This window comes from Pinus tabuliformis, chromosome 1_2 (assembly GCF_031772625.1).
Source record: "Pinus tabuliformis cultivar Carrire ecotype Pingquan chromosome 1_2, CPIR1, whole genome shotgun sequence".
Lineage (NCBI taxonomy): Eukaryota > Viridiplantae > Streptophyta > Pinopsida > Pinales > Pinaceae > Pinus > Pinus tabuliformis.
Window position 1 is genome coordinate 757662848 of NC_142298.1, and position 17435 is coordinate 757680282.

General features: G+C 40.8%; 1 protein-coding gene across 3 annotated transcripts in view; it reads left to right on the forward strand.

Moving 5' to 3' along the window:
- Positions 1 to 5634: 5634 nt before the first annotated feature.
- Positions 5635 to 17435, forward strand: part of LOC149208003 (S-adenosyl-L-methionine-dependent methyltransferases superfamily protein) — an 88947-nt gene continuing 77146 nt past the window's right edge. Inside the window, exons 1-3 of one of the 3 annotated variants that reach the window (XM_089395902.1) lie at positions 5635 to 6015; positions 6102 to 6244; positions 6341 to 6525. In XM_089395902.1, coding sequence (XP_089252028.1) covers positions 5800 to 6015; positions 6102 to 6244; positions 6341 to 6525 — 544 coding nt within the window. In that variant the 5' untranslated portion in view covers positions 5635 to 5799. Of the gene's footprint in view, positions 6016 to 6088; positions 6245 to 6340; positions 6526 to 17435 lie in introns of all 3 variants that reach the window. The other 2 variants (XM_089395901.1, XM_089395903.1) reach the window with 2 other exon arrangements.

Genomic DNA, 17435 nt, shown 5'->3' on the forward strand with positions numbered 1-17435 from the left:
AACTGCAGTTTCTTAGTACAGCAGGAAACAGAGGTCAGTTGCACTTAGCTCAATAGAGGCTGAATACATGGTTGCCAGTCAGGTAGCATGAGAGGCCATTTGGATGCGGAAAATTCTAGTTGGATTGTTTGGTCAGAGGATGGATCCAACTGTGATCTATTGCGATAATCAGAGTTGTATCAAACTCTCATGACAGGTCCAAGCACATCAATATCCGGTATCATCGTCTTCGAGACTGTGTGGTGAAGAGGATCATGTTGTTGCTGTATGTTTTGACCGAGGAGCAGGATGCAAATATTTTGACTAAGGCATTGTCAAAATGCAAATTCGAGTTCCACAGAGATAGGATTGGGGTGACAGATAATCCCTTTCTTGTTGAGAGGGAGTGTTGAAAATAGCAATAAGAAATGCTAAATATAGAAGTGCTAAAAATAGCATTGCTATAAATAGCATTTCGGGATACATTCCAATTTTAGTTAGTCCCTGAACTAAAATTGAGAATTAAAATTCGAATTTGATCTGAGCAGCTATTTGAAAAATAAGTAATTAATTCATCTTGAGTTAATTAGTTGGAGAAAATCAAACATGAAGTCTATGTGAAGATATGCAATAGTTATCCCTTTGATTGAGGAAGTTATCCCTTAATTAAGGGGATCAGGATGAGTTCTAATTAGTTAGCTCAGTTAACTGAGTTAAGTCCAGTTAAATTAGTTCCAACAGTTTGTGGAACTGATTGTGAGTTCAGTTAGTTAATGCATGCATGCATGTAACTAGTGTACTTCAGATAACTGAATATTCTCTCATAAATAACCCGTGCATGTCAGTTCAGTCAGAGACCCAGTTGAGATTATAGGAAGGGACATTGTACTATCAGTTGCAGGAATATTCCATTGAGGATATCTCTTGCATGTAGAAGGAATTCATTCATTGAGGATTGCGCAGTTATTTCTGAGTTTGGTGATTTGTGTGAGAGGTGAATTCACACAAGTGGCAGCCATAGGACCTAGGAGAAACTGCGTAAGGAAATAGGAGGCTTGGAGGATTGAAGGAAGGCATATGTTATGTCTATTAAGTCTATGAGCAGCATTGAGGGATTGTACCGAGAGCTAGATAGCTTGTGAGCTAAATCTTTGTGTAATCCAGAGATATTTCCACAGCGAGAGGACCTAGGAGACACTGCTCAAAGAAATAGGAGGCTTGGAGGACTGAAGGAAGGCATATGTTGTGTCTATTCGGTCTATGAGCAGCATTGAGGGATTGTATCGAGAGCTGGATAGCTTGTGAGCTAAAGCTTTGTGTAATTCGAAGATATTTCCACTTGTATGATAATACAGAGATCGGGGTTTTTAGCTGAGGCTTTCCCCAGAGTATTCTTCTGCGTTCATGTGTGATTGTTTCTTCTTCATCTGTTATATGTTTTCTATTTGATCTTGCTCAAAATCGATTAATCTTCCGCAAGTTTGTTTGTAGAAGTAGATCAAGTATTTTGCTTTAGTATATTGCATTATCAGGTGATCTACAGTGAGAATTTCTACAAGTGTTAAGTGTAATGCTTGGTCTTAGGGAAAGGCTTGAGAAAACTCCTTGAAACCCTTAAGGTTCTAAGGCCAAATGTTGCAAATTTTAGGCTTATATGTTAGGGACTTGCATTAGCGCTAATTTTCGTGATTAGATTAAAGGTGGGTTTACCATTAATTGAATGATTATGGCTTAATCCCACGTCGTGCCTCATCGCTAAGTGATAAACCTTTTAGGATGGGTGTGGTAGGCAGAGAGCACGACATAGGTCCTTCCTGTTTATAAATAGGAAATCATGAAATTGTATGAAGGGTACGACCATGTGGGAGTCGAATTAGGCTTAGGTATCATATTCCACAAAGGCCAAGTAAGTCTACGTGGATGCCATAGGGGCATAATGACATGGTAAGGTTGTTGATGTGGCACGTTGTTGGCATGACATGTGACAGGAAGAAACGACTCATTTTAAGGGCCAAGTGGATGGGTTTTAGATGACATGTGGCATCGATAGAGGATGCCACGTGGCAAGGTGACATCATCCTATTGTCAGTGAGACGCCATCAAGACACTGTGAATGTAGGGTGACGTGAAGCATATGATATGGACTCTATGTAGATACATGGATTCCAGGTGGTGCCATGTGATACACCATGTCATCTCGGGCCACACCTATTAAAACATCCATGAGGGTCTAACTTGTCTCTTAGTGTGGGTAACCAAGAGCGTGATGTCAAACATTGACATCTGTAGATGGGGAATTTTTATGTTTGTGCCTTCTGTGTGCCGCTGAGTGTGGTTGACTCATCCTTGGTTGGGGCACGATTAATAGAAGCTGCAATGGAAGGATTGTACGTTAGCTAATGTGAAAATTGTAGTTGTAGATTCCATTAACTGTCGAGGAGGTAAGGGGTCTTGCTATTAATTTGGACTAGAGGTTTAAACCATGATGTAGTAAATCCATTGACTATGTGGGCGCCATGTGGCACCATTTAGGTGATCGAACTTTAAATGGACATAACTTTCAATCTAGGAATCAGATTGAGGTAAGTTTTATGTCGTCGAAAAACTCTTGACAAGCTGGATGCGATGGTGTTATCCAAAGTTAATTCCACTAAATTTTGTAACCCCATTCCCATAATGAAACCTTGGAGGTTGGGTTAATTAAAAGTAACACCTCCCATTAGTATGGGAAGCTTGAGGGGGTGGGAGGGAGTGTTACAATTAAAAAGGGATGCCACAACCTTGCACCTCAAAAAAGAGTATCATAAAAGGATGGAACAAAGCCAAATGTAGAGACAATGAATACAAACACATTAGTGTTCTCAAGGTTAATACATTTCATAAGTACATGTTATTGGCATGTAATAAATGATGCATTTATAAGTCCAAACATTGTCCCTCATGTATTATGTGAAAGTAAAATTTTAGTAATGTCCATACATGATCAAAATTGGTTAGTGGGATTTAAGAGTACAACTTGCACCTTAACAACAATAATTGCAAAACACATTTCTAAAACATAAGAATAATAAAGAACAATTAATTATAATTCTCAATTTAATAAGTAATACGAAAGCACAATTAGCAAATGTAAGTTACTAAACTAGTTGAAGAAAGACCTAATCATTCTCATTACATGTCAAAACCAAGAACCTATGTTATAATATACTTTGGTGAGTATCTTAGGCCAATGTAGCCAAGAGGTTGCTTAAATTTAATTTAAATATTAAAAGAGGAAAGTGATCTTAGCAAAGAAGGTAAGCTAAATAAAAAAAAACTCCTAAAAGGCATAAATGAACTCATCATTATCATTACATGCATAAGTGATAAATGACAAAGAGAGATGATAAATATTATTGTGGAATGAAACCTTATCATGTTAAATCAACGAGAACTCCTAAAAGGTATAAAGGAACTAAGCATTCTCATTACATGCATAAGTAATAGACGATAAAGAGAGACAATAAATATTAATGTGGAATAAAACCTTATCATGTTAATATGTGATCACATAGATAATTTGTTACATCACATAGAAAACAACCACAAATAAAAGACCATCCACGACACAAAAATTGTTAATGATGTTAGTGTTAGAAAGGGAGGATGTTCTTGCATCAATTCCATGTGATGTTAGTAGTAGAGTGAAGAATGATGTTGTTGCATCAACCCAATGATTTGCACCCCAAAGCAAGTTTCCATATTGGTAAATATTTTGGTGGAAGTAATGTTTTATAAGCCATCACCATTCAATAATTGTATGCATGTGGGAAACTTATAATGCACACACCCAATGACAATGTTGACACATTCACAAAATTGAAAAGGTAAGTATTAATATGGAATGAAATCCAAACACAGGGATACGCCATTATAGAAATAGCTTGAAACTTTACATAGATAATATCGCAAGCCAAAGAAGACCCATAAGACATGACCTTGAAACTGTTGACAATGTTAATATTAGAATGAGGGAGGATTCTATCACATCACTGTGAAGATTTGCACCCCAAAGCCAACATCTATAGTATCAAAGTGTTTGGTGCGAGGAATGCATTATAAACCATCTCCATCTGATGATTGTTATGCACATAGAACTATTCACAACACTCGAATTCAATAACTATGTTAACATGCTCACACACTTGAGAAGGTGCATATTAATGTGGCATGAAATCACAACAGAGGGATATGCTATTACAGAGATAGTTTGTAACATCATATAAATAACAATAGGTCAAAGATAATTACAAGACATGACCCAAAATCCACCAATGATGTTAGTACCCAAGTGGGCCTAATGGTTAAAAGCATGTGTTTCCTCCTAAAAGATCATAGGTTCAAATCCAGAGGGGGGTAGAGTATGTATGCCTTCATAGACTTTTGTAGTCGAATCGCTGCGTGGGGGTGGGTCCCTTGTCTCACAAATAAGGAGGTATCATATTTATTATTATTATCAACCTAGAGACTTGCATCCCAAATCCAACTTAGAGATTGACAACACTTTGTTACTAGTAATCCTAAATAAATAATCTCCATTTTACAAATGTTTTGCATGTGGGATTATTCACAACACACAATCGACAATGATGTTAATTCATACATACAATTGGAAAGAAGAGTATTAATTTGGAACAATATCCCAGCATAGAGACATGCCATTTCAAAGATAACATGTACCATCACATAGATAAGAACCACAAGCCAAACACGACCCACAAGGCAAGACAAGAAGCGATGTCAAGAACATCTACCACCACAATAAAATCATTACTCAAGTCAGTGAAACATTAGTGATAATGCTTGGTGGCCTATATACGTTGCAACAAAATCCTATATACCAAGGTATACTACCATTAACATAAATTAAAATTAACAACCATAAATGAGGCTCACAAAAGCATAACATTGCAACTAAGACAAATACACTCTTAACCTCTATCATTGAAAACTTCTGTACTATTAAATAAGATAGTTATATATTACTCATTAATGTGTAATGATGTCATTTTTTATAATTATTTTAGTTAGCTAGAAAAACACATAACATGCCATTTTAGGGCATGTAATATGCATAATTTGAATTAGCCTAATAATAAGAAAAATTGTTATTTTATTATTTTAAAAAATATATAATTAAAATAATTCAAAATATAACCATTTTATTATTACAACAATAAAATAACAATCCCTCTGGTATAAAGATGATGTCAAAGTATTCTAAAAAATGTTTTATGATGTCCTAGTAATCTTAAAAAAATTGTTTTATTTTCTTCATATATTAATTAAATCCAATGATTGTGGTTTGACCTATTTACCTATTTTTTTTTAGAGATATGGAGGGATGCAATTTGATCTTCAAATTCTTGCCGAGGTGATTTGCCTGAAACCACCAAATTTAACTGGTGTTTCAAATTTGAAATTTCAGAAACCGTCAAATTTTAAATGGTGTTTCATACATGAAATTCTTACATTGCATAGATCAAAATACCAAAAGAGTTGGACATGATCAAATTTAAAAAAACATTGTTCATTTTGGTTTTGGTCAAATTTGATCGTGATTTGTCTAAAATAACTAGACACAGCGAAATTAAACTTTATTTGTGGAACAAGAAACATTTCGCGCCCCCACCATTACATTGTGAAGGTAATGAGCCTAGCTGTACCTACTGTCTTGCCTTTCTCTGAGATCTTTATATTTGTCCAACGGCGCAGTGTCCAGCAGATTTTTCATTAAGTGGAAGCCGCAGGGTGTTTGGTCCTACCTGTGCGTGGCAGGGGATGGAAGATGGTGACGAGTACGAAATTCTTAAGGTGGGAGGTCTCCAAATTCCTGGCAGACTTATTTCCGATGCCTCTGAGGAAATTATGTTGCTCTGGGCAATTGGCCAACCGTGTACAGCCCCCCAAAACAGATTTGTCAAACACACATCCAACCATCTCAAGCTCGATGCCTGCGGTCACAACCTCTGCATTCTCCAATCCCCATCCTCCATGGTGGGTATCTCTCTGTTTTTGTGTATGTATACCAATGGATTCCTTGGACATATATATATTGTAATGTAATTAGCTCCAATCGACAGAACCAAACAGGCGTAACAGGGGGCGTTATGTGGGACAGTGGGGTTGTGCTGGGAAAGTTCCTAGAGCACGCTGTTGACTGTAATGTGTTGAATCTTCAAGGCAAAAAGTGTGTGGAACTTGGCTCGGGCTGTGGACTGGTTGGGTGGGTAATTGACTAAACTTACAGACATTATCCATTGATTTTTTTTTTCTTTGCCGTGGGAGCAGACTTGACCTGGGCTTTAAAATTATTTTGCAGTTGTGTTGCAGCCCTTCTCGGCGCCCAAGTCATTTTGACAGACTTGCCCGACCGCTTGAGATTGCTTGAGAAGAACGTGGAGGAGAATGTGAGGAAAGTGGGTGGACGCGGTACAGCACAAGTGAGGGAATTGACATGGGGAGAGGACTTGGATTCTGATCTGTTGGACCCTCTTCCCGATTATGGTTAGTCAACTGTTCTTCTTTTGCTCTTATGCTATTGAATTAAATGTCTCATGAGGCTTTGTATCGGAATCTCTAGATAGTATTTGGAGTAAATTAATCTGAAAAATGATAGCTGATAAAGAGTTTCATGATCTCATTCAACTTACACCCATACTTGGTGTGCTTATCTGTTTTCCTAGCTATCACTGACCAGTTACAAACATCCCTAGCCACGATGAGGATGCCCAATGAGCGTGGGGCTATGTTTGAGCATAGAACTTTTCAGGTTAAAAGTTTAAATATATCACGCCTTTCAAGTACGTGTGTATTTGTCCAGGCATTTTTTTGACACATCTCATGTCAATAATAATTAGGAAGATTTGTTTATGTTGTTTGTTTTCTAGGATCGTTATGTCGTTACCGTTTACCTGAGAAGAAGATACATTTTTCATTCTGTTCCCATTCACATCTTGCCACTACATCAGTACATTACTACATTCCCTTGTGATGGGTGAATGGGTATGCCAAAGTGAATCATGGATGGATGTGTACGATGGGGCAAGGAGTTTACTGTCGGAACTGAAGCAGGAGCTCATTGTCAGACCATTGGGGCACTCGTGACGAAATATCTCATCCTCGACTCTCTATGGTGGCCTCAACATCAAATTATGTAAAGATATCACATATGACCGTGTAATCGAGCCTGCAATGGGAGGGTCATTAACCCCCCTGCAACTTGTATGGGTGCTCGGATGGACAAGGAATTTGGTAATGGGAATTGGTACGTCCCAGGGGATGGATCATGAGATTGGAACATGATATGGTTGCTATAGGATAATATTGTTTTATGATGGGATCAAATAGCCGGGGTTCAGAGGTGACAAGAGCAAGAAAAATGACAGCAATGGCAACTGTATGGTGGGTTGCATTGAGTTCTTGTCAAAAGCCAAGGGAGGTCCAAGGGTTGAGGATGGGGTAATAGCAACAATTAGCAACCAAAATTAGGCAGGGAGGGGCCACTGCTACTTCTGAAATGCAAGGGTGACTAACAAATGTTTATTGATTTAACCATGTACTCATATATTCTAACTTTTGTGGAGGGAAGGACCGCTGCTGCATTTGAAATACAAGGACAATCAACGAATGTTTATTGATTTAACTATATGCTTATATATTCCGCTTTAGAGAGAGGTATTGAAGACTATGGCAATTGAATGCAAGAGGGGATTACCACATGGGCAAAGGTATCTAATAGATTTTTGGATCCATTGGTATACTATTGATTGTTTTGACTTTTGGTCACCTAACATTTGGGAACATGATTCTCTTATTGAAGCCAAAGGATTTTCATTTAATTTTGACAATGTATTTAAGAAAAAGTAAAAAAACCTAAGGGATTTGAAGTGTTCTCATGATTGGCGGACAGGCCAAGGGCCAATGAGGAGATAGTAGGGGGTAGAGCCGCCCAGGTAAGCCCAGAACACAGAAGCTGACGGGTGACCAAACGTGGAGTTTGGGAACTGTTGGGAGAAGTCGAGCGGGGTGACGTGTCCTGTAGGGACCCACCCAGAAGGCATAGGCTAGTGCGGGTATATATATATATATATATATATATATATATATATATATATATATGGGATTGACAATTTGGTCATAATAATAATAATAATAATAATAAAAATTACCCTATTCTTCTAATGTCAAATGAGGAGTCGGGTGACGTTACAGTCAGCTATTCTGAGGCTCATGAAATCTCAAGAAAGTCCTCAAGTTGAGGGAGAAGAAACTAGGGTTTCCCTCTTAGGGCAACACCTAGGGCAAGAGATTTTATGGATGAAATTTGAGTGGATGCCCACCAAAATGATAGGTCATGTAGCCAAGACCTACCTCTTGATGTTTAGGTTCTCAAACCACAAAAAGCCTCCCTAAAATTTCGTTCCAAGCCCTAGTCTTTCTCTTTAGCCTTAAAAGTGTTGAATTTCCACGACACTCTAGAATCTAGTTTGGGTCTTAGAATCTCAAACATACACACACTCAAATGCCACAATAATACTACTTTGCACAACAGAAAACAATAGTAGTGAATCAACACGTACCCAAGGCAAAAATATTCAACCCAACTTTGTTATATTGACAATCTTTAATACAACTGTCTAGGGCTCTCGTACCAGGGATAACAACCCTTGTTACAAGACAACTAGGGCTTGGTATCAACAACAACTATGATAACCAATCAACCCTAAACAAAGTACCACTGACCTACTTCTGTCAATGCGCATCCATAGTCATTTCAGTCCACGTACCTTGAACACTTCTGGTGGTCCTCTGCCTTCCAATCTGCAAAGCCTCAATTTGCCTCTATCAGTCAACACAACTCCTTTAGGTTACTGAACATAGGCTCAAACAACTCTGCCCTCTAGCTGCTTCCTTTGTCCTTCAAGGTCGCAACACATAGGGTCTTCCTTTTGCCCACTACTTGCTCCATTACTGCTCCACAAAAGACAAGTCTCGACCCTTTGATTAGGGCTCTTTGCAACTGCCACTACTGCCCAAGTTTTGCGGCCAATTCCTTCTCAAAAGTTTGCTGTCATCCTTCTCTTACAAGCCTCCTTCTTGTGTTGATCTTTAGGTCTACTCGACCCTCAATACCAACCACCTGTTAGGCCTTTTGGCCCTCCAATTCTGAGGCTACAAGGGCTCGAACCTCCTTCTAAGAAGTACAAAAAATCTCTGCCTATGGACTAGAGAAAACACCAACCAGTTTGTGCACAAATTTGCCTTTACACTTTGCCAACAAGCTCCTCTAACTCGGCTTGCTCCAACACAAAAAGTAACCCAAACAAATCGACCTTCTTCTCTTAGAAAGACTCCTATAGAGGCTGTGGCTCCTTTAGATAATATGTCCTCAATCCTATGATGTGTTTTGCACTTGTGATGTGTTCTTTGATTGAATGAGGCTCTTTTATATTTATGTGTTCTTGAGTGAAATGTCTATCCCTCTCTAGGGCACTCCTTAAGGCCAAGCCGACCTTAACTTTGTCACAAGCCCACTGCACATAAATGAGAAATCATTTCTCTCATTCGAACCAATCTTCCATGGTTGCCTTAGAACCCCTTGGTTCCTTTAAGGGTGTTCCACTTGCCACCATGGTTAAACCTCCAAAATATAACTTGGTTTCACACCCAACACATTGGGTACAAAACCCACCACTTGGGTACTTCACACACAAATAACTTTTGTGGGGCCAACTCACACAAGCCCAATACCTAGGGTTGTGGAGTACCTCCCAAGCTACAAAACTCGACAAAAAGGATTGATTTTAAGGAGAGAAGTTTATGAAGAAAATTTTGAGATGATCATTAAGGACTTGGACTAGTGCCTTGTCCTTTGGGCATATGGAGTCGAGGATGCTCTAGATAATCCTCATTTGTTGCTAAGGATGCCAAAATTTGATGCCTTAGGTATCAAAATTCCTGCATTTACCCACTCAATGATAAATGGAGTTTGATGGAGAGTAATAAGAATTCCTCCACTAGGAACATTCATTAGATGTTATACAATGAATAACATATGCAATTCTCAACTAGAGAGCCTTAACAATTTTTTTTCAAGAAATTAGGGCATAATCAAGCATAATCTAGAAGCAACAATTCCATACATTAGACAATTCAAAATAATAATCTTCAACAATAGGCACTTACAAGATAACATGTAGTATATCCATCCATTCACCAAAGAAATAGCTCCAAAGACAATCCAAAACAGCTTGTAAACATAAAAATGCATTCCAAGAATCTCCAATAGCCACAAAGAAGCAAGTGCGAGTTCCTTCAAGGGGTTTGAATTCTCCAAGTAATGATGATGAGAGATTGGAATGATCTCTCTCTAATTTATGCATGTTCAATGATCTCTAATTTTAGCCTAAAAGCCCCTCAAGTTATAAAATAATGGGCAAATAGTAAGTGAGGTTATAAGCCAACCTCATAGCCAATGTAAAAACATAACCATTAACCCACAAAGAGGCCTAAATACTGACATCATGCATGCATAGTCCTTTTTGGGGTATGCATTGGGCTCCTCCAGTGCCAAAGTGAGAGTGTAGAGGGCTCTAAAAATCATGACCTGGGGGTTGGCCCCTAAACCTCCATGCAAATCATCTTGTGGACCCCAAATTTGTGTTTTGGGGCACAAAATGGGTCTCATGGGTCTCCTGGTGATAGAATAACTTGATTTTGCTTCAACGTTGAAGGCTTAGAGGATGGTGATAGCCCTCCCATGCCTCAAGGGGTGAGACAAACCTCATCTGGGCCTCAGATTAGCAGCCAAACCCGGTGATCACTACTAAGCCGATTGGGGCCACTAGTCCAAGTGCATTATCTCATGAGTAATGTGGGGCAAAATGCAGATTGCTGGGGTGCTATAGGTGCCCATGGAATGGAATGATGCTCTACAAGTGGTAGGAGTCCCATGGCTCACAATGCTTCGCTTGTAGGGTGTCATGATGCTCCCCGAGTGCACTTGGGCCCCAATTAAGTTGCCCAACCCATGATGAAAACCACCTACCAATCACACACAATGTCTAGTGCTGCATCTTCATTATTAGGTACAATAATCCTCATTGCATCTAAGTGGACCAAGCTTGTTAAGCAAAGACAAATTGACACTTCTTGTGGGGCTTCCCTTCCAAATTTGGGGCTTTGATCACATAATAGTGTTACCTCCCTAGGTAGGAGTGGCTAATATACGATTCTATTATGTGTTCCCAGCCCCTAAAGGGGAAGATAGATCCTTGGTACATCCTTCAATCAATAGGTGGCATGTGAATAATGATGGAATGGAAGGGGGATAAAGGGGTCTCAGGGCCAAATGCCATGGTCAAAGGGGTAGCAATGATGAGGAAATCCACATTTTGGGCATACAGATGTGAGGAGGGAGCAATCGTGGATGCATGAGTTACCTCGACCTTTGTTTTTCCACCCCTCTTATTTCCTTTTTCATTTTCTTGATTTTTCTTTGTATTACTGCTCAAAGCTCTAGGAAATGAGAGCATGTTGTGAATGATGTGTAGTAGTGGTTACCCCCTTAAAGGTGGGGTAGTTCATCACCCACTAAGGGTTGGGACATGCAAGGGTTCCTTTTATGATGTGATGGGGCAACATTGGCCCTAGGAACTGAGTGATGGCCATAATGATAAGGGGTAGAGCTCATGCTTGGCTTTTTCCCACATGCTAATTTTAATGTCTCGACCATCTTTTGCATTTTATAATTTTCTTTCTTTTTGTTTTGCTCTTGTGGCCATGATATGCTTTTTACTTTTCTTTTATCTGCATACACCTCCGGGGAAACGTTTCCAAGCCTGACCCAGATATGTGGACAGGGGAGGGGGTGTGCTAGAACCCAGTGGACCCATGGTCATGTGGACCCAGAGAGGGAAGGTGGAGTATAGGGCTTGTAATGTATGGAGGGAAGTGATAAGTATGGAATGGGAAAATGAGACCATGCTATCTCAATTGGGGTTTCCCAAGTAGTGCCCTTCCTAAAGCCATGGGCCATTAGGGGAGGTCCCACTGGACTAGGATTGAAGATTAACCCCCCATTTAAGGCAAGGGAACAAAAACCACGATCAAAACCATTCTTGCTTCCAACTTCCAAGTCACCCAATAATCCATGCCAAATGCCCAAATGAAAAACAAGCATAAGCATCCGATTGCAGAATGAATATAACTTTTGGGTCAGATTTCCCACCTTCTAACATGTGCTCTTAACAAATGGGCGAGCAAACATAAATTGATGCAAGTGGCAGAGATAAAGTGGCACATCACATCGGCTAAAAGGTGGCTGTCAGGGGCTGTCGACTGGAAGAAGATGATTAGGAGAAAAGTTCTCCTAGGGGTACCTATATTTGTTTGGTAATAGAGCCCACTGTGTATATTGTGACAATCATTGTTATATTAGAGTCTTTGAGAATCCAATATTTCATGATTGCTCCAAGGACATAGATATCCAATATCATTTCGTCAAAGACAAGGTTTAGAAGGAAGCAGTGGTCCTTGATTATGTTCATTTGTCTTTGTTGTGTAGAAAATCCATGAAATTCTAATATGCTAATATGAGCAATTTGAAATAAAATTCTTCTCACATAAACACAACATTTCTGTACTAAATGCAGCGGAATATGAACAAAAATAAAAGCACAATCACACAATTCAAAAAAACATAATTGTCTAGGGAACCCAATTGGGAAAACCCTCTGCTTGTTTGAGAATTTTATGATTAGAGAAACTGAGCAATTGATCTCTTACAAAATACATTTGTTTCAGTTTGAAAGACACATTTGTCTTTTCTACTTGATCTAAAGCTTGAAACCTTTGCAAGACCGTTGATCTTTGCTTCCCTCTAGCAACCTATGCACAAGCTTCTCTTGCACACTCTTCCTCTCACAGGCTCCATGCACCAACTCATGCTCACCAAAACAATGATCAAATTGTGCCTTTGTTATGCTTTATAAGCACTTCGATTAGGCTATTACTGACAAGTTCTATTTGAGGAAAGTCAAAATGTTATTGACTAGTTAATGAAAGCTCATTGATGGTGTTAACTCATCCTTCCTATAATTTAGGAGCCCGACTCAATCAACTCATCCTTTACCCAGAATAACTCATACTAGAAGACAATAAACTCGACCTTCCACTAATTAGCACTAGTCAACTGCTTCTTGCACTCCTAACTTTTTGGAATTTGCCTTAAATTTTAAGAACTCGTCCTACTTTAGGAATTAGCTCCTAACTCATAGGAACTCATGCATGCTCAAGGATAAACTCGTTGAGGCTCCTAATATTAAGGCACAAATCAAGGAACCCTTTCTCGCTATTATTTTCAACACTCCTCTTAGTGAGGAAGGTGTTCTTAGAATAACCTCGTCCACCTAGATCTGTGTCCAACACTACCATGTTCTCCGCTATTGTAGCTGCTCCCTCTGAACGAGAAGGCTTCCCTGTTTTCTTCTGCAAAACTTGCTTTGAAGACTTGTTCTCTCCTATCATGTTCTGCAAGTCCACAATCTGCCAATATCAATGATCACAACTCCTTTTGTGTCACTGAACTGTGGCTCACTGATCTACCCACTAGCAGTCCTCTAGCTCCACTAAGAAGTCTGCTCATTGGGTCTTTTGGATCTGCCCTCTTATCAGTGGTTTGGCCATCTACAACCCACTGAACTAGGGCTCCACAACTTTGCCTCCTAACAACTCATTAGTCCTTCAATGATCACTGTACATGAGGACTTAAAGGACTGCCCACTTGTCAAGATTTTGGTTGCTACAAAATGCTGCTTCTAGGGCACACAAATCTACCTTGTCACTGTGACACATCAACCCTACTGTCATTCTCCCCAGGGGCTCCACACTGCCCACACACAGTTAACTCTTTGACTGATCCAGGGCTTGTAAATCAGCCACTAACAGTCCATACACTTACTGTTCTTAGGCTGCTTTAGATCTCTGTCCAAACACCACTAGGACAATCTTCCAACTACATTCTTCGTGTGCTGATCCAGATTCTGTTCATTGCTCTGATACCATGTAGAAAATCCATGAAATTTTAATATGCTAATATGAGCAATCTGAAACAAAATTTCTTCTCATATAAACACAAAATTTCTCTACTAGATGCAGTGGAATAGGAACAAAAATAAAAGCACAGTGACACAATTCAAAAACACAGAATTGTTTAGGGAACGCAACTAGGAAAACCCTCTGCTTGTTCGAGAATTTTATTGGTAGAGAAATTGAGCAATTAATCTCTTACAAAATACAATTGTTTCAATCTGAAAGACACACTTGTCTTTCCTGCTTGATCTAAGCTTGAAACCTTTGCAAGATTGCTAATCTTTGCTGCTCTCTACCAACTTGTGCACAAGCTTCTCTTGCACTCTCCTCCTCTCATAGGCTCCACGAACAAACTCGTGCTTCCTATTGCTTGGTCTCACCAACTCGTGCTCACCAAAACAATGATCAAATTGTGCCTTCGTTCCTCCTTATAAGCACTTCGATTAGGCTATTACTGGCAAGTTCTATTTGAGGAAAGTTGAACTGTTGATGTTGATTTGGGGTAGCATCGGATGTGCTTTAGCCACGAAATTTGGTGGAGAGGTTGGGGCACATGAGATCTCCAATACCCAGAAAGTGTTTGGGCAGATTCTAAACAGTTCAGGAGATATTAAAATAATTAATATTTTTAAAATTAAAATATTAATGTGGATTAATATAAAACTGTGTTAGAATGGTCCAAAAGACATGGATCAAGCCAGATCTAATCTTAGCCATTGATTAGGGACTTAATCTCGGCCGTTGACATGTCAATGAGAAAAGTATAAGAGGGGGCTTGAGGGTCACTTGGAGAACACACTAGATGATCAATCATTCTATTCTCTAGAGCGGGCTTTGCTAAGAGAGATAGAATTAGTGATCGGAGTTGTAGCTGAGGGGCATTGAGTATAGAGAGACAAAGAGGCAGAGATAGTGCTGGTAGAGCAGTGTAGGAGCCAAAGAGAGTGACGCAGTAGCAGCCAGGGCTCACGCAGGGCCACGTAGAGGCAGCCAAGAGTTGCACAGTGCTTCAGAGAGGCCAGTGTTGCTGACGCAGGGCCTCCTGAGGCTGACGCAGGCCCATTCAGGGTGACGCAGGCCCATTCAGGGTGACGCAGGGCCAACGCTGGGCAGAGAGAGGTTGACACAATCCAGAAAGGTAGACACTAGGGTTTCTGAGGCACATTGGAGCTGAGGAGCTGCCAGAAGGTTTATCCAGGGTTTCAGCTGGGACATTTGTCTCACAGTGAGAGGTACTACTGCCAAGGAAATTCTCTATTGGGTAAGCCGGATTTGGCACCCAGATTGTACTCTGAAATTGCTTAATAAGAAAACCCTAAGATAGTTGCACCGGTTTTCCCGCATTGGGTTTTTTTGGGGACATTGGTCCAAAAATAATGGTGTCATTTGGTGTGATTGTTTCTGTTTCCTTCAGTTGATGATCTGTAATATGTTGAGCATGCACTAGTGTTTATTTTCAATATTTACATCGTAAATAACTTGTTAAGTAATGGAACAAGTAGGTAGGAATAAATTAGTAAAGTGCATGGAGGGTTTCTAACTAGTAGACTTAGAAACTTCAACATGGTACCAGAGGGTGGTTACAAATCACAGGAGAATTGAGGACATTAGTTGAGCAGAGCAATAGTAGCAGAAAACAATTGTCCCGAGTGACAGAAGCTGTTTCTAGCAGAGCAACAACAAGGGAAGGGTGACGCAGTGCCTGCGTCATCAAGGGTGAGCCAGGAAAAGGCAGCGCAGAGGCTAAGGGAGGCAAAGTGAGACTCACGCAGAGCTAGGAGGGTTGATGCAGTTGGCTGAGGAGGCCGGGTTGCTAGTGTCGGGATTGCGCAGAGCCTAGGAGCTCTCACCTTCAGGTTGTTGGGGTTTAGGAGGCTGTGGGAAAGTTGCAGAGTGGAGCTGGTGAGGTACTGTAGTCAGAACAGTACCTGATAGGGCAAGGCCAAGAGGAGGGAGTTGCTACCGAGGGTTTCTATCCGAGAAATCCGGATCAAGTGTGGTTGTACAGACGATCAGAGTAGGAGGCATCTCGACATCGGCAGAAGGATTTCCAGGAGGGAAATCGAGACTCAAAGGGAGTCACATTGAGAACTTCCAGGAGGGAAGTAGAAGAGCATCATGGCACTACACGGAGTAAGAGACTAGGACAGACTGGACGGAGCATCAAACTTCACGGTCTGGAAGGCCAGAATCTTATCTATACTTGACAGAAATCGTGTCAAGCACTTCACCTTAAAGATGATAGCTATCCTAGTGACCCAACTGAGGACGAAAAGTACGAGGAGGCAATGGCGAGGGCCAAGAGCATCATCCTTGATGGGGTCAAGGACCATGTAGTACCACACATCGCCGAGAAGGAAACGAAAAATGAGATGTGGGAGGCTGTAAAGAAATTGTACCAGCATACTTCTGTGCAGAGAAGAATGTTACTAGAAAATTAGCTGAGGTCGTATCAAATGAAGAAGGGAGAACCGATTGACACCTTCCTCGGAGGATTGAATGAGATCCGAGATCAATTGACTGCTATAGAAGCCACGCCGGATCAAGAATTGATGGTGAGGATAGCCTTGAATGCTGTCTCAGAAGACTGGGAGGTATTTGTCCAGAGTATACTGGGCAGAGGGACACTTCCACCTTGGGATGAGATGTGGGCGGATTTTTGCCAAGAAGAGATCAGACGACAGTCAAAGGTGGGAAGCAGCGGCAAGGGGATCAGAGTCAAGCAGGAGGAGGAGGATGTTGCCCTAACATCTGAGGGAAAGCAAGAAAAGTGGATGAAGAAGGATCTATCCAAGATCAAGTGCTTCCACTATGGGGAGCTGGGTCATTATGCGACCTAGTGTCCAAGGAAGAAGAGTAAGGGAGAGTCTTCAGAGACTAAGGCAGCGCCAGCAAGGGCAGAGAAGGAAGTGTTGACAGACGATGACTGTGCCATGAGTGCACACGCACCACTTGAGTGGACGTGGAGAGACATCGAGCTGTAGTTAGGCAGACTACAGGCAATGAGGGGCAGGATCCTCGAGGTACAGCCTCTCGGATTAGACCTTGCTATGGGAGCCCCAAAGAGGAGTGGCAGGACTGGATGATGTGGGTAGAGACCGATACGGATGCAGCGACAGAGAGAGCTACAGTGCAGGAGTCTCGAGATAGCGCGAGGCTAGCAGGCTGCAGTAGTGCGAGAGGCACAAGAGTGTTGCAACAGTGTAGGATGGCACAGAGAGGTGTGCAATGGTGTGAAATGTAGGGAGTTGTCGCAGCAATGCAGAGGTCAGATAGGGAGTACTTGTTAGCGGTAGAGGGAGCTTCAACATCAGGAGGGTCTC